Genomic DNA, 27,382 nt, shown 5'->3' with positions numbered 1-27,382 from the left:
CCACTTTGAAAGGATTCAATTTGTTTCCAGAGTACTGCAGATGGAGAGGCTGTTTGCTTTAATTAATTAATGGGTTTGTTTTTACAGTTTCCCAGATGTTGTTGAGGGGGGATTTAGAAGGAGCTGAATAATCTGTCATTGTCTGGAGTTCCAGAGGCTGGAATGTTGGGTGTTTCCATCCCTCTCTCTCTAGTTCCCAGGCTTCTGCAATAATCTAGAAACAGAAGGCAGAAAAAGGGGTCTCAGAAACCAATCCAGTTGGCTCATCACACCAATTAACAGCATACTGTACAGCTCTGAGAGTGAAATACGGAGTAAAACTTTTGGTGTATGACAGAGATTGACAGAATTGGAGTGGACTAGCTCCTGCTGGCATTGCCTCTCAGCTCAACTCCAGGAGTGTGTTTAGAGTGTGTGTCCATGAAAATTGTCATTATGGAATCACTTTCGGAAAGCAGAAGCTCAAGAAAGTCTGAGGAGATGTTCTAATTAAGCAATAAAGCCCGAAGGGATGTGGTATATGGCCAATATACCACAGCTAAGGGCTGTGCTTAGGCCCCAGAGGTGCCTTATTGCTGTTTTAAACTGGTTACCAACATAATTAAAGCAGTAAAAATATATGTTTTATCATACCCTTGGTATACGGTCTGATATAGAGCTCGAACCACCCAGTTTATAATATAGACTGTCTACCATTGAGTGGTGGATTGTTCTAGAATGTCCATCAACAATGTCTGTGTGTTCCAGTATCTCAAAAAACAAGATGGCTGCCTTGCTGCTGCTATGCAGGGATGGTGACAGTAGCAGGTAGCCATCTGCTAGACGCCCGACACCTCAGAGCTGTCATCTCTTCTCTTATCACACTCTGTGGCGCTCTCACACGTGTGTGTCTGGTGTCTGAGCCCTGATAAAGTGTCACCGTGTCGTCACCATGTCTGCCACCTCCGCCGCAGCACTCTGAAGTTACAGCTCCCAGACGACAATACCGTCAGATCACACAGCACCGACAGAGGAGTGGAGAGAGGGAGAGGAACACAGGAGATGTGTGAGAGAGGAGAGGGGGAGGCTGGGAAAATATAAGAGAAAGAAAGCCTGAGAAAAAGTTCCACTTGTCAGACCTATGGATACTCTCCGGACTCTGGCAAACCTGTTGTGTTTTTCTTTATGCCTATAAAGGAAATTAAAATGAAGTGATGTTGAGGAAAACATATTTCTTGGCAGGACAGATCATTTGACGTGGAACCAGAGGGTTTTTGTAATGCCTCATCAAGTCAGTGAAAGCAGGTGGGGTTATGAACTATACGCAACTTAGACACAACCTCTCCTCAGACCCCCTCTACTCCCAGCACCCCCAGTATCTCCCAGTCCCAGTAAGGGCATGTCAGTGTGACTGGGAAGTAATGATTACACAGCCATGGCTGGAGCTCTGTCATGAGAGACCTGTGGCTTCCTCCAGTCCAGCGGTGGCTATCACTGGGAGCTATACACCTCCCCATAATTAGGTAACATGCCTTTCTCCCCCCGTTTCCCTTGCTCCTCTCCCCATACTGTCTCATCTGGTCGGGGTCTGGGCTTTTCGGTCTGTGACGGCCAGGTTCCGTATTGACTGGAGAGTGATCTGATGTTGAGATGTTTTCAGTGTTCAGATTTGGTTCTGATAAGCTACAGTTACTGTGTTGGTCTATCCAAGTCACTAAGGGCTAACTCTGGGCTTTCCCATGCGTTTAGCCGTTCTGTTTGGAGTCATGTCCATCTGATTCATTTCTCTTTCACACACACACACACACACACACACACACACACACACACACACACACACACACACACACACACACACACACACACACACACACACACACACACACACACACACACACACACACACACACACACACACACACACACACACACACACACACAGAGATCTCTTGGTCTGTTTCTTTAACCTCTCTGTGGATCATTGTCTGTGGAACCATTAGGGCCCAGCTGAGCATTTAACAAACTAAAGCAGCAGCATAGAGAACAGCTGGGTCAGTGTGGCAGGACTCTACAGGCCTGGCTCTACAGGAGGAGTGTGTGTGTGTGTTAAGGGAATGTTAGGGAAAAGAGAGGGATTGATGAATGCGTGAATGGAGAGGATGGTGGCATAGCGATGGAAGGAGGATAAAAGGAGGGCTAGCAATGTGTGTGTGTGTGTGTGTGTGTGTGTGTGTGTGTGTGTGTGTGTGTGTGTGTGTGTGTGTGTGTGTGTGTGTGTGTGTGTGTGTGTGTGTGTGTGTGTTGGTGTGTGAAAGAGAGACAGTGTCTGTGCAAGTCCGTTTGTCTATATACACACTATACATTACAGCAAGTCTCTGTGTGTCATCTGTATTTTTGATTGTGTGTGTGTGCGTGTGTACTGTATATGTGTATAGTGATGTGATGTGTATAAACGCTGGATTACTGAGGACACTGTATTGAAACCATCATGCAGCCATCTTGGTACTCCTCCTCAATTATAAAAAAGCGTTTGGAAGCTATAGAAAAGCATTAATTAATGTCTACATTCGTTTTTGACACATTTATTATATTACAGAAACCTTAATGCGAACTTTTAAATGAAATTATGTGAGCTAAACATAAAAAAGTTTTCCTAAAAGTATTTTTTTTTTAGAGACTACTAATGTTACTCTCCCCTAACCTTAACCCTTAACCACACTGTTAACCTTATGCCTAACCCTAATCTTAATCTAATCTTTTTTTGTTTTAGACTTTGTGGCTGTGGTAACTAGTGGAAACTCCTAATTCTATGCTTTACAGCTGTAGACTGACTGTAGCTCCAGATTGGATTATATTTAGGCTGGTGATGCCATTACGGTTTGTTGCTCCTAGTTCACTGTATTAGTCAGACTCAGACATGAGTTAGCTACCACCATAGCTGCATCCATTATTTAGTTTTGCCCTATAAAATACAGAATATACTTGTATGAGCTACGAACTAACTTGCAAATCCTACTTGTAGTCTAACGTTAGCTAGCCTGTAGCTAGCTAGCTAGCCTGCCTCGCTACTATTATCAAATGATAATGTTACATAACCAAAAGTATCTCTTTTCTATCAAATATATGTTCAAACTAGTTTTCACTGGGATCACTTTTGCATTTGGAAACACAGAATCCTACTCATTACTCCACATGCTAATTACGTCACTTTTGTTTTGAGTCGACTTCGCTGTGGGCTTTGAACGGGGAACCTGGCTCACGCCCCGGAGGCAGCCGGTTCCAAAAAAGAAAGCAAGTAATAAACGCCTACCCAGGTGCCAGGGCCAGATTAATCGATTCCCCTCAATGAAGGGAACTTAAGTGGGAAGAGGGGCCATTTGCACGTGGAGCTTGGCAAAAGGGGGTATGATTTCTTGACATCACTGAGGATCCAAACTCTGTTTTGGATGAGACTGACTTTATGACCAAAATTATCCTATTTACACTTTGTAGTCAATTTTGACACTAGAATAACTGTTTCTGACTCGTATCGGTGCCACATAGACCTTTTTAAAGGGATTAGTTCCTGTTTAGGTGCAATTCATTCTTTAAAGGTGATGGATGCCAGGATTTGATGTCGGCTCTCGGTTTCTTCATAAAAGGCTCTCCTAGTCTTGGGTAAACAGCTCAGACCTCTGCATATTTCATCATATTACATTGGAGAGAAAGAGAGAGCAAGAGGTCCTGCTTGGCCCGTAGTGCAGGCAAAGAAAGAAGGAGGGAGAAAATTTGAGAAAAATAAGTCTGGAGTTTGAGGAGGAGGGAGGAGTATTTACTTTAGTCTTTGAACCTACAGCAATCCCTGCTTTCACTGCTACTCTGTGAGGAGTGAGTGGGGTTTGTATATTTTCTGACTGCTGGTGGGGTTGGCCCTTTCTGCGTGGCTAGTTGACCCGGTGAGAGAGTTAGTGAACGGGGCTACAGTTTCAACTGGGGTCGCAGGGCCGTGGTCCTGGGGGTCCCATTGGGCTATGGTACTGGGGGTCTGGGGAGCTGGAGGGAGGTTGGGGGGTAGTAGTATTGATAGGAATGTCTAAATGCAAGGGGGTCCTGTACATTACCCCCCATACTACTGTAATCACATTGATTGAATGTCACATCTAATTCTCTGATTTCTTCTATTGGCTGATGTTCAGTGCAGTGAACACAGGAAGCCGAGAATATTATTCTTGCCTTTTGGTAAATGAGACAACAGAGGATTGGTAGGGTGGAAGGAAGGCCCTGTGGTCTCAGTGTGTTGGTCTAGGTGAGAGGCTACCTGTGTGGGTGTAATGTTAAGTGTTGTAGAATTAGTTTGGATGATGAATTAACTTGGAGTCTCTGTCTGTATGTTGTCTGTGTGCGTGTGTGTGTGTGTGTGTGTGTGTTAGTCAGTTAGTGTAATGTGTGTGTATATACGTGTCTACACATGTCTTCGCACTAGAGATCCAGAGTTGTGTGGCTGTGGGCCAGTGAAAGGTGAGCAGGAGAAAGCGTGGGGTGACGGGAACCCCCTCTGAGAGCGTTCATAGCGCACGGGGAACAAAGCCCTCACCCTCCGATCCAACAGGTCCCAGACGTGCTCAATGGGATTGAGAAAGAGGGCTCTTCACTGGCCAACATTCCTGTCTTGCAGAAAATGAAGCACAGAACGAACAGTATGGCTGGTGGCATTGTCATGCTGGAGGGTCATGTCAGGATGAGCCTGCAGGAAGGGTGCCACATGAGGGAGGAGGATGTCTTCCCTGTAACGCACAGCGTTGTGATTGTCTGCAATGACAACAAGCTCAGTCTGATGATGCTGTGACACACCGCCCCAGACCATGACGGACCCTCCACCTCCAAATCGGTCCCGCTCCAGAGTACAGGCTTTGGTATAACGCTCATTCCTTTCGACGATAAATGCAAGTCCGACCATCACCCCGGTGAGACAAAAACACGACTCGTTAGTGAAGAGCACTTTTTGCCAGTCCTGTCTGGTCCAGCAACGGTGGGTTTGTGCCCATAGGCGACGTTGTTGCCGGTGATGTCTGGTGAGGACCTGTCTTACAACGGGCCTACAAGCCCTCAGTCCAGCCTCTCTCAGCCTATTGCAGACAGTCTGAGCACTGATGGAGGGATTGTGCGTTCCTGGTGTAACTCGGGCAGTTGTTGTTGCCATCCTGTACCTGTCCCGCAGGTGTGATGTTCGGATGTACCGATCCTGTGCAGGTGTTGTCATATGTGGTCTGCCACTGTGAGGACGATCAACTGTCCGTCCTGTCTCTCTGTAGCGCTGTCTTAGGCGTATTGCCCTGGCCACATCTGCAGTCCTCATGCCTCCTTGCAGCATGCCTAAGGCACGTTCACGCAGATGAGCAGGGACCCTGGGCATCTTTCTTTTGGAGTTTTTCAGAGTCAGTAGAAAGGCTTCTTTAGTGTCCTAAGTTTTCATAACTGTGACCTTAATTGCCTACCGTCTGTAAGCTGTTAGTGTCTAAACGACCGTTCCACAGGTGCATGTTCATTGTTTCCCATTAAGCATGGGAAACAGTGTTGAAAACCTTTATAATGAAGATCTGTGAAGTTATTCGGATTTTTACCAATTATCTTTAAAAGACAGGATCCTGAAAAAGGGACGTTTCTTTTTTTGCTGAGTTTAGTTATTGATATTTATAGGATACAGACGCACGAATGCACACACACATATAGGTGCACGCACGCACACACACCACACCACACCACGCACGCACGCACGCACACCACACACCACACACCACACACCACACACACACACTGCACTCCTTACCTCGGCACTCCTGGCGATTACATAGGCCACCGTTAACTGATACTTGAGCCAATACTCCATACAGGCCACGTGTGTGTTAATTAAGAGAGTAGCTCAAGAGAGGTGCTGTCTGCCACTGATTGGGAGCGTCAGCTGGTACAGGGGCCAGGGAGACTGCCTGCCTACTGGTGTTTACGAGGGTAATTTCTTCATTACAGAGAGAGAGAGGAGGAGGGAGACCTTCTCAGCAGGGTCTGGCAAGACTAGCCTGGACTGGACTGGGCATTCCAGTTGCCCTTCTAGACCCTCCAGAAGTGGCCTGGTTCTGACCCACCTTGTTGGGAAGCACTAGAACATTTGACAGATGATGGACCATTTTATTGGGACGTATCATCACATGCCTGTCCCATTTCACTGCCCTCCATACCAGCCAAATCCCAATTCAGCCCTAATTCCTCCATAATGCCAGGTTTAGGTTGTTTTATGAGCACTGTGTGTGAGCCAGTAGGGTTTGGACTGAGTTTTGGGTGAAACCTCACTCCACTGTGAAAGTCACTGGTGAGGTTTACAATGAGTTGGCTGTCCTTCTGGCAAGGGGTTGATTGAGGTCCGGGGTGCTGAGGTCACCCTCTCCCCCCCTCTCTCCCTCTCCCCCCTTTTCTGGTTGGCTCTATATGGGGATCGTGTGACCCTGTCAGATAAGCGTCCTGAGACGACTGATAAGAGAGATGTTCGTGTGTGTGTGTGTGTGTGTGTGTGCGTGCGTGTGTGTCAGTGTCCAGTGGATCTCTTCTGACAGAGCCCTGGCAGTGGTGTGAAGAATGGACTACAGCTCTACATCAGAATCCACAGGGACAACTTCTGTCTCCACTGAGGACCTTCACAACACAGAGGTCAAACAACACTATGTGAGGTCGTAGACATAGAATGTCTAAATGTGTTTTTAAGAAGCAAAAAAACGAGCTTAGGAGTTGAGGGCAGATCCAACGCACAGTCAATGTGTACATTACTCTCTCTGTCAAACAGACACACAGGCACTCACTCACATACTCAGTGTAGAGTTTCACCATATAATGCCATAGAAAGACCAGGTCTCTACCAGTGAGCAGTAACCCAGAGTATTATGTCACCAGCCAAGACAAACACCCGACTTCTGTCCCATAGACTCATGTAGCCATAATAGACCCCATACAGATTCACAGTCTCCATACACTGTGGAAGAATCTCGTTTGCATACTCCTTGCATCCTCTCTCCTTTCTTCTCTTCTCCTTCTCAAAACCCATTGGAGGAGAAGCTCAGAGGGGAGGGACCTCTGGCATTCTCATCCAATGGGTTTTGAGAAGGAGACGAGGAGAGAGGACGTGAGGAGAATGCAGTTGAGATCTTCCCTGTAAATATGATCTAATTAGGAAAGAACAGCTCTGGGGATGATATATAGCACATGTTTTCCCCAGTGAAATTGTTGTTTTCGTGTGTGTCTGTGTGTCTGTGTGTGTGCGTGCATGTTTTCTTACTTGTGTGTGTAGGATTCTGCGGTCGGTTATATATGACAGGCCCGGAGATGGTAAAGGACACGTGGGCAGAAAATACAGGGCTTTCATGCGTCACGGGCATCTGTGGTGGGGCAGGTGGACACAGATAATGGTGGCAGCCCTGCCAAGTGGGTCCCCTGTGTGTCCGTGCACAGAGGAGGGGGTGGATAGTCCGGACAATGTGGAAAAGATGGAGGAGGAGGTGGAGGGTTGATTTGTATGTAGACCCAGATTCCTGCCATTCTTGGCACACAGCAATAATATACAGCAGTGCTAAAACAAGGAACATTAGCCTGGGAAGTCTTTTAGTAGTGTAATAACTTTAGTGTGTGTGTGTGCACATGTTTTCTATACTTGTGGGGACTAGAAGTCTGCACAAGAATAGTAAACTAACAAACATTTGACCAACTGGGGACATTTTGTTAGTCCCCACAAGAGCAAATGCTATTTCTATGGGGTTTAGGGTTAAGGTTAGAATTCGTTTTAGAATTTAGTTTACGGTTAGGGTTAGGAGCTAGGGTTAGGTTTAGGGTTAGGGAAAATAGGATTTTGAATGGGACTGAATTGTGTCCCTCCACAAGGTTAGTTATACAAGACTTTTGTGTGTGTGTGTGTGTGTGTGTGTGTGTGTGTGTGTGTGTGTGTGCACTATAAAAAAGCCAATTTAACCAATTGCTTAAACAGCGATCTTCTGTGAGGTGAGTTTACTTCAAAAGGACAAGAATTTGAGGTAATGTGTTAAAGTTTTTTACTCAGCAAACTCTGCTCGAAGTGAGCTGAATATCAACAAGCTTGTTGAGTAAAATTACAAATTCATGTTTGCTCAAAATCACTCAAAACTACACCCATCATTATCATATTTCCCACCATCCTTTCTTGCAGGTAGATTTAAATAACTGTGTTTTTTACAGGTACTTTGTTGATTAAACTTATGCCACACAGCGATAAATATCATACATTTTTCTAAACGAATGAAATGTGTTCGTTATTGGACGTATTGCACCCGATAGTGAGATGGCTGTTCCAGTTCATATGATTTCGGTGGCTCAATCATCAATCTTGGCAAGGCCTCTGAGAAATATGCAAATAATATAGAATACATTCTCAAGTTGAATTGTATCTTCACTCAACCTACATTTTAAAATTGAGTGATCATACAAATCAACTTGAGAATGTATGTTGGATCAGCTATATTACCAAATTTTAAGCAAACTTACAATCCTATTGCAGCTGGTTGCCTTACAATCTTTTTTTTTTTACAGTGTGTGTGAACCTGTCAGATGGAGGGAGTAGGTGGGTTAGAGATGTAGCGTTGAGAGGCATGAGATGGAGACAATGAGAGAGAAGGGATGTGAGTGTACCGTGAATAACGCGTGAAGGAGAGAAGAGAGAGAGAGAAGGGATGTGACTGTTTCACCATGGTGTGGCCCCGGGGGTCTAATGGGCATCAGATGTGCCCCCCTCCTCTGCCCCTCACCCATCACCCTCTCATCCCTCACCCTGAGCTCAGAATAACACTCCTCCAGCCAGCCCTTAGCACACTAACTACTAACACTGCTTGGCTTGAGGCTCAATTTGTACCTAAACAATTTGTACGTCTTGTATCTGATACAGTCAGATACAAGTGCCTTGAGCACTCCCTCACACACAGCCTACTTTTCACCAGCCTCTCTCTCTCTCTCTCTCTCTCTCTCTCTGCCTTAGTCTCCCCTTCTCACACAATTTGAATATTTATTTTCCTGTCTAAGCACTGAAATAATACAGCTAGATTGGGGTTATTTCTATGAGAAACCCCATCCATCAGAAAATGTCTTTACATACACAGCTGTGATGGAGGATGAAAATGTTGGCATGTAAGTCATGTGGCTAAGGCATCCAGAGGATCTGTACTGAGTACAATTTCACAGAAGTGATTGGATGTTATGATTACAGAGAATGTAGGAAATTGCATGTTGAATGTTTTGTGAGTTTTTTCACAATCCTGGAGTTGGTCAGAGGTTACCGTCGGGCAAAAACTGGTTAACTCATCGTTGTTTCCACGTAATTCCAACCCCCAAAATCTATGTGATGTCATTGAAGCAACGCGGAAATCTGATTGGATTTGCAAAAAGTCATCAACGTAAGGGCATTTCTGTCACGTCCTGACCAGTAAAAGGGGTTGTTTGTTATTGTAGTTTGGTCAGGGCATGACAGGGGGTGTTTGTTTAGTGTGTTTCGGGGTTTTTGGTTGATGTTCTATGTTTTCTATTTGTATGTGGGTTTTCTAGTTTTTCTATGTCTATGTTAGTTTTGTCAATGACCTCCAATCAGAGGCAGCTGTTTGTTGTTTTCTCTGATTGGAGGTCATTTTTAAGTGTGTTTGTTTTCACTTGAGTTTGTGGGTGGTTGTTTCCTCATATAGTCTGAGCACCTTACAGGGCTGTTTTTCATCATTTGTTTTTGTATGAGTTTTTTTTCCCTTCTAAATAAAAAGAAGATGAGCACCTTAACCGCTGCATATTGGTCCGATGATGTCTCCTCCTCAGACGACGAACTTTGTGACAATTTCGTCTTTCTTTTCACCGAACCTTTAACCTAAATCCAATGACGTGGTGACATTAGTTGTAGATTTCACGTTGAATTCATGTTAATTAACAACTCAACCAAATGTAAACCAGAACTAGACGTTGAACTGACGTCTGTGCCCAATGAGCATCATTATCCCTAGTCAAAGTGAGGTGGCTAAGGCATCGTCTGGGTCAATGGTGTTGTGCTTAGCACTCAGACAGACCATAACCAGGAACACTGCATTAATATTGAATTGGTATTGGCTTAGTATTTGGATAGTCTGGGTTAGTCTGGGATTTCCTTGGTCAGGCTGTCTTATAGTGTTCTGTTGAATCAATATTATCCCTGGGCTCAGGTGTCAGCTCTGAGGACCATCCAGACAGGGAGGTGGACGCACGCACGCACGCACGCACACACACACACTATTACAGAGCATTAACCTATGGGATGCCAGTATAGTGCGACCAGATGAAGGGCTCAGACCAGATGTTTACACTCTTAATCCACTGGGTAAACAAACAGGATGACTGAAGAGGAGGGGAGAGGAGGAGGAGAGACAGGAGAAGAACCCTCGATAGGCTCCCACCCTCCCTGATCTCCTCCTCTCTCTCCCCAGTCTCCAGCCGCTGTGTTTGGTTCCCAAAGCCCCAGACCCACAGAGAGTGACCCCTCTTTCTCTGTTTATTTGTGTCTGTGGGACACTGCAATGGGAAGACAGTGGATGTTGGTTAAAAGCTGCATGTAGGAGCATAGTTAGTTTTAGTTCTGTTGAGTTTAAGGCAGAGAGTTTTGCTGTGATAATCAAGATTTGACACATTGACAACAAATGGTTATTACTTAGATTTGGCAAGGATGTTGTTATTTTGGAGCATTGCGATAATGTAAATGTGGCATATTTATCTCCATATGTACAAAGTTGTCCTTTACATTTGGGGTTATTTTTTGGTAACTGTAGGGTTCTAAATGATTTGGCAGATGTTTTACTGTCGTGAGTTTTTTAAAGAGGTAAAAAGAGAGAGAGTTGAGATGAAGATGGAGAGCGAAGGAGAAAAACAGGAGAAGTGTATGTGTGAAGTATGACAGTTTTCCGAGGCGTCAGGCTGTTACAGTGATAACAAGCTACAGATGAGCTGAAATCTGTTAGGCATTAGCTTGCCACCACCACCTTTCTGTGTGTGTGTTTTATGTGTACTGCACTGTATCTTCAGTTTGGGGGGTTTGGGAACAGGGAGAGGAGATAGTGGCTAAAGGAATGGAGTAGGAGCTGCATCACTGACAGGTTTCCTATACTCCTCTCTGTCAAAACACAGAGGTGAGAGCAGAGCAACAGATCTCTACCTCATAGTGGGCTTCAACACTCACTCCAGACTGAAATCTATCCTCAGCTCATACAGATCAGTGGAAAACACTGAACCCCTAAAGGCATTTACAGGTGTACGCTGATAACTTGAAAACAGCGATTGAATTTCTGCAAGTGTTCAGTTGGACTGTTCAGTTAGACACTGTATCTTTGTCTGTAACCTGATCTGCTACAGAAGAGTATTGATGGATGTTTCTGTCTGCTTATACTGTGCATGTGTCTCAACCATACTACCCCTCTAGGTATCTCTCTTCTGTACTGTCTGTATTTGCTAACCTGTCTGTCTACAGTATATATACTGCTCAAAAAAATAAAGGGAACACTTAAACAACACAATGTAACTCCAAGTCAATCACACTTCTGTGAAATCAAACTGTCCACTTAGGAAGCAACACTGATTGACAATAAATTTCACATGCTGTTGTGCAAATGGAATAGACAACAGGTGGAAATTATAGGCAATAAGCAAGACACCCCCAATAAAGGAGTGGTTCTGCAGGTGGAGACCACAGACCACTTCTCAGTTCCTATGCTTCCTGGCTGATGTTTTGGTCACTTTTGAATGCTGGCGGTGCTTTCAGTCTAGTGGTAGCATGAGACGGAGTCTACAACCAACACAAGTGGCTCAGGTAGTGCAGCTCATCCAGGATGGCACATCAATGCGAGCTGTGGCAAGAAGGTTTGCTGTGTCTGTCAGCGTAGTGTCCAGAGCATGAAGGCGCTACCAGGAGACAGGCCAGTACATCAGGAGACGTGGAGGAGGCCGTAGGAGGGCAACAACCCAGCAGCAGGATCGCTACCTCCGCGTTTGTGCAAGGAGGAGCAGGAGGAGCACTGCCAGAGCCCTGCAAAATGACCTTCAGCAGGCCACAAATGTGCATGTGTCTGCTCAAACGGTCAGAAACAGACTCCTTGAGGGTGGTATGAGGGCCCAACGTCCACAGGTGGGGGTTGTGCTTACAGCCCAACACCGTGCAGGACGTTTGGCATTTGCCAGAGAACACCAAGATTGGCAAATTCGCCACTGGCGCCCTGTGCTCTTCACAGATGAAAGCAGGTTCACACTGAGCACATGTGACAGACGTGAACGAGTCTGGAGACGCCGTGGAGAACGTTCTGCTGCCTGCAACATCCTCCAGCATGACCGGTTTGGCGGTGGGTCAGTCATGGTGTGGGGTGGCATTTCTTTGGGGGGCCACACAGCCCTCTATGTGCTCGCCAGAGGTAGCCTGACTGCCATTAGGTACCGAGATGAGATCCTCAGACCCCTTGTGAGACCATATGCTGGTGCGGTTGGCCCTGGGTTCCTCCTAATACAAGACAATGCTAGACCTCATGTGGCTGGAGCGTGTCAGCAGTTCCTGCAAGAGGAAGGCATTGATGCTATGGACTGGCCGCCCGTTCCCCAGACCTGAATCCAATTGAGCACATCTGGGACATCATGTCTCGCTCCATCCACCAACGCCACGTTGCACCACAGACTGTCCAGGAGTTGGCGGATGCTTTAGTCCAGGTCTGGGAGGAGATCCCTCAGGAGACCATCCGCCACCTCATCAGGAGCATGCCCAGGCGTTGTAGGGAGGTCATACAGGCACGTGGAGGCCACACACACTACTAAGCCTCATTTTGACTTGTTATTTTAGTGTTCCCTTTATTTTTTGGAGCAGTGTATATATATATATATATATATATATGTATGTATGCATATGTCACCTGTGGCCTTGTGGCCCTCATCTGTACTTATCGCTGTACTTCCCTGTCTGTCAGGAATGTGTCAGTACCCCCCCCCATTTCTCCCTGTTGATGCTCATGTCTACAGGACCTGTTTTTGTGTCTGAGTTAGCTCTCGTGTCTGTCAGTCGGTCCATCCATCCATATGTCTGTATGCTGAGTCAGTGTTACCTCAGGCTGCGTTCTGGTGAAAGGTAGGCTTAGTCTTTGAATTGGAAAATGCTTCAAATAACTTTTATAAGGTCTTAATAACAGGCAGCCCTGTTGTTTGGCTTCTGCTGTAGCGATTGTTTCATCGGATTCCAATTAAAGGGGTTGGGTCTGACTCGTGCCACCTCAGCTTTTCCATTCATATACATTTTATTCACAATTAGGAAATATATGAGGGGAAAAACCCTGTAAAGTGAAAAGTGTTCTCCAATGCTTTCTACAGTTCATTATGGTGATGAGGGATAGCGGTTTGTGTGTGTGTATGTGTTTGTGTTTAGTTGGCAGTTAAAAAGCTGTAATAGTGTTTATGTACTTGGGTGGACCAATGCATAGAGCTTGTATGATTTCATCAGTGTATATGAGGTTTATTGTGCTCTCTGCATGTTTGTCATCACTCCACTGTCACCTTCTACGCTTCTCTACTTCTCTACTGAGTCTCTCTACCTTTCCGCATGCGCACACACACACACACACACACACACACACACACACACACACGCTGATAGACGAGTCCCTGTCACTCAGCGCTCCTCAGTGTTCGCTGAGTGATGCACAAGGTCCCCTCCTATACCCAGCGGCACCTTGTCCATCCATGGGGCCCAACAGAGCTCTGGGCGTTAGGTCCCCACGAGAAACACAGAGAGAGACACACACATACACCCCCCACACAACCCCCTCACCCCCAGACACACACTGGGCTGATCTGGCAAAAACATACAAACCACCACCTCACATCGAACTTGAACTGCATATCTAGGCCACTCCTGCAGAGAGAGACTGTAGATGTGTTTGTTATTTGATGTTGTTGCCAGAATAGCTGGAGATCCAACAGTGAACTAATGCCTGTGAGACATTAAAGAGTAGAAATGGCAGGCTGAAGAGATGTTTGAAATGTAATTACAACACTCCCTGAACTGAATAATACCTCAGGTACCACTCTGCCTTTTAATGAGCTCAGCTCTCAGTGCTTCTGATCTGATGGTTAAAGATCAAACGATTTTCTCTCTCTCTCTTTTTCTCTCTCTCTCTCTCTGAGTTCCACCTCCTGACTCTCGGTTGGTTTTGGGAAGAGGGAGATCCGATGTGTACAGACCAGTCTGGCAACACTTCACACACTCACATAGAGACCACCGACAGAGACATACATGCGCACACACACACACACACAGAGATACATGCACGCACGCACACACACACACACGCACACACACACACACACACACACACACACACACACACACACACGCACGCACGCACGCACGCACGCACACGCACACACACACTGTTTTTTTGTCTTCTCTTACAACACTCCATTTACCAGTAGCTAGGACACCAGTGGCTACACTCTTAGAACCAATGGTGCTATCAAGAACCTAAAAGGGTTCTTCGGCTGTCCCCATAGGAGAGCCCTTTGAATAACCATTTCTGGTTTCAGATAGAACCTTTTTCATTCCAGATAAAACCCTTTTGGGTTCCATGTGAAACCATTTCCATGTAAAACCCAAAACGGTTCTACCTGGGACAAAACCAAAATACAGTATATAGCCAAAAAGGGTACTACCAAAACAGGTTATCCTATGGAGACAGCCAAAGAACCCTCTGGAACTCTTTTTTCTAAGATTGTAGGCCGTGATTAATGTATGCTAACACAGCATAAAGCCAAGATGTCAGGGGAGCATGCCGGGCCTCCCTACCGTGCTCTATGTTTCAGGTCTGCGTGTGTTTTGTCGATCTGGGTCTGCAGTGTAGAGGAGAGCCAGTAAGAAGAAGGCCCTGAGTGGATACTGTGCACACTAAAAAGTAGGGTTCCTCAAGGGTTCTTTGGGTGATTCTTCAATATGGAACCATACTGTCCCAAATAACCCTTTGAGGCCTTCAATGGTTATTTTCAGTTCAAAATATAATTGTTTCCTGTTTTAGTGATGAAATGTAGTGTCATTCCAGTTGATGTAATCTGTTGTGTTATGCTATGACAGTCCCATTTGGCTCAGTTGGTAGAGCATTGCACTTGCAATGCCAGGGTTGTGGGTTCAATTTCCACTGGGGATCAGTACGAACAAATATGAAAATATATGCACTCACTACTGTACGTCGCTCTGTCTGCTAAATGACTAAAATGTAAATATAAACACATTATACTGTATATGACTATGGCCAGTGATGGTGTCTTGTGAAAAACTCACATGTGGCCTTATGTCAATTGAGAATGGTTGACTAAGTCAGTAGTTGTTCATTTTCTGCACATGGAATGCCAGCCATTCCAGCGCTAACACAGCTGATTCAACTTACTGATAAACACAATGATAACACCAATGGACGTTTAACAAAATAATATGTCTATTAAACTACAATTAAAAACCCTGTATGGTTCTACAAAGAAACTTCCATAAAGGTTCTATAAAGAACCATATAAAAGGTTCTATTTAGCCCCAAATAGGGTTGTAACCATAGCGGAATCCTTGGGGTTGCAACCATAGTGGAATCCTTGGGGTTGTAACCATAGCGGAATCCTTGGGGTTGTAACCATAGCGGAATCCTTGGGGTTGTAACCATAGCGGAATCCTTGGGGTTGTAACCATAGCGGGATCCTTGGGGTTGTAACCATAGCGGAATCCTTGGGGTTGTAACCATAGCGGAATCCTTGGGGTTGTAACCATAGCGGAATCCTTGGGGTTGTAACCATAGCGGAATCCTTGGGGTTGTAACCATAGCGGAATCCTTGGGGTTGTAACCATAGCGGAATCCTTGGGGTTGTAACCATAGCGGAATCCTTGGGGTTGTAACCATAGCGGGATCCTTGGGGTTGTAACCATAGCGGGATCCTTGGGGTTGTAACCATAGCGGAATCCTTGGGGTTGTAACCATAGCGGAATCCTTGGGGTTGTAACCATAGCGGAATCCTTGGGGTTGTAACCATAGCGGAATCCTTGGGGTTGTAACCATAGCGGAATCCTTGGGGTTGTAACCACAGCGGAATCCTTTTTTTGGCGCTATATAGAAACGTTTTCTTATGGTTCTTTATAGAACCTTAGGAAAGGGTTATTTATGAAACCATACAGGTTCCATTTAGAACCGTATGAGCATGGTTATTTATAGAACCTTCAAAACATTTTTTCCATATAATACCAAAATTGGTTCCACCAGGGTTACAAGCCAAATAACCCTTATATGGCACTACAGTGCCTTCGGAAAGTATTCAGACCCCTTGACTTTTTCCACATTTCGTTATGTTACAGCCTTATTCTAAAATTGATTAAATAAAAAAAATCCTCAGTAATCTACACACAATACCCCATAATGACAAAGTGAAAACAGTTTTTTAGAAATTATATATATATATATAAGTATTCAGACTCTTTGCTATGAGACTCGAAATTGAGCTCAGGTGCATCCTGTTTCCATTGATCATCCTTGAGATGTTTCTACAACTTGATTGGAGTCCACCTGTGGTACATTCAATTGATTGGACATGATCTGGAAAGGCACACACCTGTCTATATAAGGTCCTACAGTTGACAGTGCATGTCAGAGCAAAAACCAAGCCTTGAGGTCGAAGGAATTGTCCGTAGAGCTCCGAGACAGGATTGTGTTGAGGCACAGATGAGGGGAAGGTTACCAAAACATTTCTTCAGCATTGAAGGTCCCTAAGAACACAGTGGCCTCCATCATTCTTAAATGAAAGAAGTTTGGAACCACCAAGATTCTTCCTAGAGCTGGCTGGCCGGGGAGAAGGGCCTTGGTCAGGGAGGTGACCAAGAAACCGATAGTCACTCTGACAGAGCTCTAGAGTTCCTCTGTGGATATGGGAGAATCTTCTAAAAGGACAACCATCTCTGCAGCACTCCACCAATCAGGCCTTTATGGTAGAGTGGCCAGACGGAAGCCACTCCTCAGTGAAAGGCAGATGACAGCCCGCTTGGAGTTTGCCAAAAGGCACCTAAAGACTCTCAGAACATGAGAAACAAGATTCTCTGGTCTGATGAAACCAAGATTGAACTCTTTGACCTGAATGCCAGGCGTCAAGTCTGGAGGAAACCTGGCACCATCCCTACGGTGAAGCATGGTGGTGACAGCATCATGCTTTAGGGATGTTTTTCAGTGGCAGGGACTAGGAGACTAGTCAGCATCGAGGCAAAGATGAACAGAGCAAAGAGAGATCCTTGATGAAAACCTGCTTCGGAGATCTCAGGACCTCCGACTGGGGCGAAGGTTCACCTTCCAACAGGACAATGACCCTAAGCACACAGCCAAGACAAAGCAGGAGTGGCTTCGGGACAAGTCTCTGAATGTCCTTGAGTTGCCCAGCCAGAGCCCGGACTTGAACCCGATCGAACACCTCTGGAGAGACCTGAAAACAGCTGTGCAGCAACGCTCCCCATTCAAACTGAAAGAGCTTGAGATGATCAGCAAAGAAGATTGTAGCGTCATACAAGCTTGTAGCGTCATGCCCAAGAAGACTCGATGCTGTAATCCCTGCCAAAAGTGCTTGAGTGAAGGGTCTGAATACTGACGTAAATGTTATATTTTATATTACCATATATTTTTAATAAATTAACAAAAATGTCTAAAACCTGTTTTTCTTTGTCATTGTGGGGAATTGTGTGTTGATTGATGAGGAAAAAATCGATTTAATCACTTTTAGAATAAGGCTGTAACGTATCAAAATGTGGAAAAGGTCAAGAGGTCGAAATACTTTGAGGGCGCTGTATATAGAACCATTTGTTTTTAGTGTGTGTGCGTTGTTTTGTGTGTGTGTGTGTGCGCGCATGTGAGCAAACTGCGTATGTGGTGATGGGTGGTGTACCTCAGAGTAGCACGTTCCATGTCAAGCCCAGATAACTCTTTCTGCAACTAATGTGTCTTACAGGCGTAGGACATCCTATAAACACTCAAACTGCTAGTGATCTTTATTTGTCATCTCAGAACACAGAACACTGAGTCATTCTCCAGCTGAGCCAAACCTTCCAGTTCTCTAATGTTCTGGAAGCCCCTGAATACCTTTGAACAAACATGGAGATCTCCTTCCCAGCAGGGAGCCCACCCAGAACAACAACCCAAATTCCATCTTAATCACAAACTGACTTTTCTTCAGCATATTGAGCAGATTTATAGTAGTCCTCCATATTGATGTATTGCATACAAAAAAGAAAGAGAAACATCATTAAAAACAGGTTACTCCATATTTGCACAGTATGGTTATTAACATAGGACATGACTGCATGTGCTGAAATACAACAGAGACATAATCTAAACAGCAGGCTCCTCACTGGTCACAGACATCAATTCAACATTTATTCCACTACATGATGTGGAAACAACATTGATTCAACCAATGGGTTTCTACATACTCCATGAATGGAGACCAGGTCAGGTCAGATTTCTTCCGGGACCCACACACGGTGCACCTAACCTTTTTAAGTGGCAGAGATGACATCTCATCCTTGACCTACTGCATATTGATGTTTTTATTAGTTTTCCACTGGGTTTATATATCTTCACATGCTCACTCTGTTCTTCTCTGCATCCATCCATCCATCCATCCATCCTCCTTCACCTCCTCCTCCCACAGACCTTGTAGCCACCAACCGGTCCTCTATCTTCAGTGGTCACCATGGTCAGCTTTCCCTGAGCGCTGTGTTTCTGGATGAGTACCATGACCGCCTGTTCCTGGGGGGTAAAGACGTCCTGTACTCTCTGAGACTGGACCATACCAACCTGGACTCCAAAGAGGTGAGTCCATGTTCCCTGTAATACATACTGTACCGATAGGCCAATGGGGGAGTTTAAATCCCTCCCCATACTCGCCAACTCATATTCAATAAACCCCACATAAATATTTATTCCTAAACTCCTCCATTGAGTTAGTGTTGTTGTAGCTGCTGACTAGGGTGGCATGAACATGTACATCTCACCAGGACTCCATATAGTCATTTAACAGACACTCTTATCCAAAGCAATTTACACTAATGAGTGCATAAATCATACTTTTTTGTGCTGGTCCCCTGTGGGAATCAAACCCACAACCCTGGCATTGCAGGTGCCATGCTCTACCAACTGAGCCACACAGGACTACCAACTGAATATCTCTCTAAATCATCTCTCTCTTTAATCGAGCTCCAATTTTAGGATTCCTAACTTAATCCCTGTAGAGATTAACACTAACAGTTTGAGTTCGTTGGAATCACTGCTTGAGCGGTCTGTCTGTCTGTCTGTCTGTCTGTCTGTCTGTCTGTCTGTCTGTCTGTCTGTCTGTCTGTCTGTCTGTCTGTCTGTCTGTCTGTCTGTGTGTCTGTGTGTCTGTGTGTCTGTCCTCATTCACCCTGTGATATACAGCCTCCTGTGTGTGTCACACTTATCCTGGTCTAGAGTTTACACTAAGCCGGTCTCTTCTTATCAGGTCTCTGTGGTTTCCACCTGATAGGGTAGCAGAGGGAGAAAGAGCGATTGAAAAAGAGAGACAGGAGAGAAAGCTTAACCATAGCCCCAGGTTTCTCCAGCCTCCTCCTCACATATCATTACCTGTAGAATTCTTTAATCCCCCTCTATCCCTCCTTCTCTCTGCTCCTCCCTCCCTGCCTCTGTATATCACTTAACCTGCTATGTACCAGTACACTGTTAGACTCCATTTAGAAAGTCAACTCACTACTTATTATATATTAAAAAAAAAAAAATGTAGGGAATAGATCAGCTTTAATATTGCAGATATATTGTAGCTTCCATCAATGTAATTGTTTGCATCACTTCCAATCCCCCATATTTCTTTGCCGCATATACATACATACATACATACATACATACATACATACATACATACATACATACATACATACATACATACATACATACATACATACATATAAATACAGTTAAGGTCGGAAGTTTACATACACCTTAGCCAAATACATTTAAACTCCGTTTTTTCACAATTCCTGACATTTAATCCTAGTAACAATTCCCTGTCTTAGGTCAGTTAGGATCACCACTTTATTTTAAGAATGTCAAAATGTCAGAATAATAGTAGAGAGAATTATTTATTTCAGCTTAAATTTTTTTCATCACATTCCCAGTGGGTCAGAAGTTTACATACACTCAATTAGTATTTGGTAGCATAGCCTATAAATTGTTTAACTTGGGTCAAATGTTTCAGGTAGCCTTCCACAAGCTTCCCACAATAAGTTGGGTGAATTTTGGCCCATTCCTCCTGACAGAGCTGGTATAACTGAGTCAGGTTTGTAGGCCTCTTTGTTCGCACACGCTTTTTCAGTTCTGCCTACAGATTTTCTATATGATTGAGGTCAGGGCTTTGTGATGGCCACTCCAATACCTTGACTTTGTTGTCCTTAAGACATTTTGCCACAACTTTGAAGTATGCTTGGAGACCCATTTGCGACCAAGCTTTAACTTCCTGACTGACGTCTTGAGATGTTGCTTCAATATATCCACATAATTTTCCTGCCTCATGATGCCAGCTATTTTCTGAAGTGCACCAGTCCCTCCTGCAGCAAAGCACCCCCACAACATGATGCTGCCACCCCCGTGCTTCACGGTTGGGATGGTGTTCTTCGGCTTGCAAGCCTCCCCCTTTTTCCTCCAAACATAACGATGGCCATTATGGCTAAACAGTTCTATTTTTGTTTCATCAGACCGGAGGACATTTCTCCAAAAAGTACCATCTTTGTCCCTATGTGCAGCTGCAAACCGTAGTCTTGTTTTTTTATGGCGGTTTTGGAGCAGTGGCTTCTTCCTTGCTGAGCGGCCTTTCAGGTTATGTCGATATAGGACTCGTTTTACTGTGGATATAGATACTTTTGTACCTGTTTCCTCCAGCATCTTCACAAGGTCCTTTGCTGTTGTTCTGGGATTGATTTGCACTTTTTGCACCAAAGTATGTTAATCTCTAGGAGACAGAACACGTCTCCTTCCTGAGCGGTATGACGGCTGCGTGGTCCCACGGTTTTATACTTGCGTACTATTGTTTGTACAGATGAACGTGGTACCTTCAGGCATTTGGAAATTGCTCCCAAGGATGAACCAGACTTGTGGAGGTCTACAATTTTTTTCTGAGGTCTCGGCTGATTTCTTTTGATTTTCCCATGATGTCAAGCAAAGAGGCACTGAGTTTGAAGGTAGGCCTTGAAATACATCCACAGGTACACCTCCAATTGACTCAAATGATGTCAATTAGCCTATCAGAAGCTTCTTAAGCCATGACATCATTCCTGGAATTTTCCAAGCTGTTTAAAGTCACAGTCAACTTAGTGTCTGTTAACTTCTGACCCACTGGAATTGTGATACAGTGAATTATAGTGAAATAATCTGTCTGTAAACAATTGTTGGGAAAAAGACTTGTGTCAAGCACAAAGTAGATGTCCTAACCAACTTGCCAAAATTATAGTTTGTTAACAAGAAATTTGTGGAGTGGTTGAAAACAAGTTTTAATGACCCCAACCTCAGTGTATGTAAATCTCTGACTTCAACTGTATATACATATCTTTAAAAAAATACATATTTCCTTTATTACCCTCCAACCCTACCACCCCTCCCTCAATTGGAGCAAACTAGTGAACAACAACGCTTAGGCCTGTATTTCCAGCTTATACATACTATATACATTTTATGTATATTTTAAGTCAACTCACTATTGGTAATGCCTATACTCTTACGCTCAGTCTGGCTGGGCCCACTAGTCACTGCCCACAACTCACTGCCCACAACTCACTGCCCACAGCTCACTGCCCACATCTCACTGCCCACAACTCACTGCCCACAGCTCACTGCCCACAGCTCACTGCCCACAGCTCACTGCCCACAGCTCACTGCCCACAGCTCACTGCCCACAGCTCACTGCCCACAACTCACTGCCCACAACTCACTGCCCACAACTCACTGCCCACAGCTCACTGCCCACAGCTCACTGCCCACAGCTCACTGCCCACAACTCACTGCCCACAACTCACTGCCCACAACTCACTGCCCACAACTCACTGCCCACAACTCACTGCCCACAGCTCACTGCCCACAGCTCACTGCCCACAACTCACTGCCCACAGCTCACTGCCCACTGCCCCCAACTCACTGCCCACTGCCCACAGCTCACTGCTCACTGCCCACTGCCCACAACTCACTGCCCACTGCCCCCAACTCACTGCCCACAGCTCACTGCCCACTGCCCACAACTCACTGCCCACTGCCCACAGCTCACTGCCCACGGCCCACTGCCCACTGCCCACAGCTCACTGCTCACTGCCCACTGCCCACTGCCCACTGCCCACTGCCCACAACTCACTGCCCACTGCCCACAGCTCACTGCTCACTGCCCACTGCCCACAACTCACTGCCCACAACTCACTGCCCACAACTCACTGCTCACTGCTCACTGCCCACAACTCACTGCCCACAACTCACTGCCCACTGCCCACAGCTCACTGCTCACTGCCCACTGCCCACAACTCACTGCCCACAGCTCACTGCCCACAGCTCACTGCCCACAGCTCACTGCCCACAACTTACTGCTCTCAGCCCACTGCTCACTGCCCACAGCTCACTGCCTACTGCCCACAGCTCACTGCCCACTGCACACTGCCCACTGCACACTGCCCACTGCCCACTGCCCACCACCACTTCTTAAGAGCTTCAACAGCCACTCTGGCGTATCATATTTGGGAAGTGTTTGAACTGTTTCAATACAGTCTTAATGGTAATGACCATGGCAGAAATAAAACAAACATGCCTATTAAACTCATGTAAATGTGCCACATTAACATGTAAATATTTTACTCTAAACAGAAATGATTGCAGCTCGATATAGACCTTTAGCTTTTGAGGAGTGTTTGTGTGTAAAACCAAACTTGTTTTATGTCCCCCTTTATGTCCCCCTAGTTTCAGTCACACTAGAGACTAGATAAGAGTAGATTTAAACATACGGTCTGTGTGCAGTTTAGTATGTTATGAATCTACTTGATGCATGCCACAGTAAGGTCCTTGATTGGCCAGCTCATGCCAGGGTTTGTCAGTGCTTGTTATGATTGGCTGGTACCTGGGCTTTCCGGCCAATGGATGACACTACTGAGCCAAACAGGAAAAGGAAGTTAATCAGCGTGCTGACAGCCAAGCTCTGGTAAGAAGGCACAGAAACCCAAGCTGACCAGATAAATATCTAGACATAGGGGAAACTTTATGCTGCTATTGGTGTTGATGACTAACATGTCAGGATGGTTAAACAGAGGGACGGAGTTATAGAGACAAATAGAACATGATGACCACAGTACTTCCTGTTTGAATCCAGGCAAGGAATATTAGTATAAATAGTGCAGTGCTGTCTATCAGATTGGCTGATTCTGTGGTTCAGACCATAAAAAGGCATGTTTCAGGCAGGCAGGCAGGCTGTGATTTATAGTGTTCAGTTCCAGACAGGCTCGATAAAGGGATAAAGTGTGATTTATAGAGGAGGCCCTAATCCTTCCTGTAACGTTAATTTATGATATGATAGCTGTGTTACAGAAAAGCACCTGTATCAGGTGACGTTTTCTCTCTTATGATGAATAGCCATGCATGCACTATAATGTAGGAGCACGCATGTACATGCACGTAAGCACAGACACAAATACACATGGACACAATTGCGGATGGACACATACGCACATTGTCACAGAAAGTTACTGTTTCCTTGATTGTTTTCTTGGTATTCTGTATATGCCTCTTCCCGAAAGCAAAATAAGCTTTTAAATGAAACACACAAAAGAGCCATTGTTTCAGATAGCCATCTGTGGGTCAGTAATTCACAACACAGTATCTGATGGTGCCAAAGAGGGGCTTTCCAAAAACAACCTTGAATAAGCTGGATATTGATGATATAGAACACACCATAAATGTATCACACGGCCTAAACTACTACACTGTGATTACAGTACCATATTCGACCCACCCACATCAATCAGCACTGATTGGCCCATGGATGACTGTGTGGGAGCAAAGACGTAGTGAGATACGGGCTTGGTTTCATATGTGATCTAGTAGGTCTTCATTGTTTAAACTGTGGCTAATAATGTTCTCATGCTCTAATTGCCTGTAGTTATATTGTGGATTTAGGCAGTGTACAATGTTATGACGTGATTTCTCTCTCTCTCTCTCTCTCTCTCTCTCTCTCTCTCTCTCTCTCTCTCTCTCTCTCTCTCTCTCTCTCTCTCTCTCTCTCTCTCTCTCTCTCTCTCTCTCTCTCTCTCTCTCTCTCTCTCTCTCTCTCTCTCTCTCTCTCTCTCTCTCTCTCTCTCTCTCTCTCTCTCTCTCTCTCTCTCTCTCTCTCTCTCTCTCTCTCTCTCTCTCTCTCTCTCTCTCTCTCTCTCTCTCTCTCTCTCTCTCTCTCTCTCTCTCTCTCTCTCTCTCTCTCTCTCTCTCTCTCTCTCTCTCTCTCTCTCTCTCTCTCTCTCTCTCTCTCTCTCTCTCTCTCTCTCTCTCTCTCTCTCTCTCTCTCTCTCTCTCTCTCTCTCTCTCTCTCTCTCTCTCTCTCTCTCTCTCTCTCTCTCTCTCTCTCTCTCTCTCTCTCTCTCTCTCTCTCTCTCTCTCTCTCTCTCTCTCTCTCTCTCTCTCTCTCTCTCTCTCTCTCTCTCTCTCTCTCTCTCTCTCTCTCTCGTTGTAGATCTACTGGCCTCCGTTGCCTGGTAACAGAGATGAATGTGTCCAGAGAGGAAAAGATTCTCAGGTGAGTGACATCTCAGTCAGACCAATCCACCTCTGAGGTGGCCTCTGTACTTCCTATTTACTCTAATAATGTCACATCTATGGTTTCCACCGGCCTAGCCTATTCAGCTGCTCTATCAGCCACTCTAGACAGTAACATTCTAGTCACCTTACTGACTGTACTGTACATTCTACATCGCCACATCTGGATCATGTTATCAGGAAGCTAACCAGAAAATTTATGTCGACAGTTGGCTTGCTGTGTCAACACTCCCTTTTCCTATATCCTACAGGCTACAGCCATAGTCCCATGCATTATCCCAGCATCCCTTCATCTATCCATGCCTCCATTCCTGGGTACAGTGAAGTTGTTTAACAGCCCAGTGAATGAGATAGGGAGTCTTTCCATATCTAGTAATAGCCCCTCCCACATGGCTGAGGTGTCCAGAGTCGGGTTCCGACACAATAAACACCAGTAATTACATCTTTAAGAAGACTGCCCATATAGAAACTGGCCCTCACTCTCCAGTCAAACACTCTAAAGACACTTGCGGTTCCATGTTTAATATCTTCTGTCCCCTTTGCCTTGGGTAACGACAGAAAGAGAAAGCACCCTGGCATCTGGTCTGGGTTAGGTGGTTTGGCCTGTAAAACAGGACTGATCTGTGGATGTAGAGGGGGGTTGGAGGGAACTTTAAGACCCCCCCATTGGGTGTCAACACTGGCCCTATAGGTAACTGTGGCGTTTGAAGTGGCAGGTGAGGAGGGGTATCTAATATCGGGAGTTATTACACGTTTCCTCCTCCCGTATGAGGTATGTGAGCTGGTGTTCGTAGGGGAGAGGAGCAGTCATTATGGGTTAAAGTTGGGCCCACGGTAACTCAATCTAACCTGTGCCAAGGGAGCTGTGGGCTGTGTGGGTTTAAGCTTCCCTCCATTCCCCTGGAGACACACCCATGCACCCCAGCAGCACTCACCTACCATCAGACTCATTCAGACCACAGTTCAAGTGGACTTGGTTCTTGTCCTCTCCGTCGTTCTTTTAAACAGGCCTGGACTGAATCTGTTGCTGGAGATACGTTGTTTGTCAGAGAGGAAGAGGGGCCCATGTTTCTAGTCTAGTGTCTAGCATCATTAACAATGACTGGGCTGGGAGGTGGAGGTGAAGTGTGTCTGCTGGGAATGTGTGTACAGGGTCACATCTGTAACACTTCACACCTCTAGTTCCTCCCAACTGGAATACGACCCACCACCTCACCCCAGGGCCCTCTGAGGCTAGGGACTCCATGAGGAAGTGTGCCCTCTCTGCCTCTATTCTCTACCTGACAAAGACTCGGACATGCACACACACTCAATCAGGGCTCTGTTTGCACCTTTCCCCGTTGCTAGACAAAACCCCAGGCAATGTCATAAGTCAAAAAGTTGCAAAGGCATGGATAGGTTTTGGTTTGATTGGTTGAAAGGGACTTGTTTGTGTTTTTGGCAGAGAGAAAGGCTTGGTTCACAACCCTTCCTGAGGACTGATGTTATTCCAGTGGGTACAGGAACATGTGAGTGTGTACAGAGCAGGTCATTCCGTCACAGATGGACACTTAAATGTGTGTTCTAAATATAGCCTGACTGCCTATGCCAGCGGGCGGGTGAGTGAGGACAGAGCTTTCCCTCCCTCTCTAACTTTGTTAGGCAGTGTTGGACATGGAGACCTCCCATTAAACAAACCCCATGGAGTGAAGCGGGCGCTGGCACTGACTAGACACTGACTAGACACTGACTAGACACTGACTAGACAGCCTGGCTGGGTTTAAAGCCGGAGCGCGTTGTGTTACTATTGTTGCACCTATTCAGCGTTCTGATACAGTGACCTCTCACTGGAAAACACTGCAGGGCTGCTGGGCTGGTGGTTGCAATCTGTCTCCTTCCCTTATACACAATGTGTCTGTGTCTTGGAGCTGTAGGATGTGCATACTACTTCCCTCCATTGACTGTGGGGGGATGGAGGAGTTAGAGGTGGGTGTGTGTCTGTGAGGGTATTTTATTGACTGGCTAAAGGAGGGGAACCGGCTGTTCAATGGGGCTGTGTGATTCTGCTGGTTGACCACAGGGTAACACCTAACGTGTTTGCTTTATGATGGCCTTCATCACAGGTCGCGACCACATGACCCCTGATTTCATTACCCCCAGCAGACATAGATGTCCCATAGCCCCTCCCTCAGCAGGAACCAGACAATAACAAAGCAGGGACTACCGGGGTTGTGGGTTTGGGAGAGTTATTAGTCTGAGTGGATGGGTGAGAGATTTGAATGTTTAAAGGATTTGTAGGAGACTTTTGAAGAACTTTGTGAGACTCTGAGACTTCATGCATCAGGGACCTGGAAACTCAGCTTGGTGCCATTTGGCACAGTGCCCTGGCATTATCCAGCACTGCCAGAGGAAACATTCCACTATGTTCATTAATGGGTACAGCCGTACCTATGGGTACAAACGTGGAAGTGACTTGCTTTAAAAAGTGAATCATCTACAAACCAATCCAAGGACAAATCTGCAGACAGACACTGTGGATC

At 45.6% G+C, this 27,382-nt stretch overlaps 1 protein-coding gene across 1 annotated transcript in view; it reads left to right on the top strand.

Annotated features, from left to right (window-relative positions):
- Positions 1-27,382, top strand: part of sema3bl (sema domain, immunoglobulin domain (Ig), short basic domain, secreted, (semaphorin) 3bl) — a 57,579-nt gene that overhangs the window by 3,007 nt on the left and 27,190 nt on the right. The window contains exons 2-3 of the mRNA XM_014135158.2: positions 18,715-18,875; positions 24,781-24,843. Coding sequence (XP_013990633.2) covers positions 18,715-18,875; positions 24,781-24,843 — 224 coding nt within the window. The remainder of the gene's footprint in view (positions 1-18,714; positions 18,876-24,780; positions 24,844-27,382) is intronic.

This window comes from Salmo salar, chromosome ssa13 (assembly GCF_905237065.1).
Source record: "Salmo salar chromosome ssa13, Ssal_v3.1, whole genome shotgun sequence".
Taxonomy (NCBI): Eukaryota; Metazoa; Chordata; class Actinopteri; order Salmoniformes; family Salmonidae; genus Salmo; species Salmo salar.
This window is presented reverse-complemented; position numbering and strand designations above follow the sequence as displayed.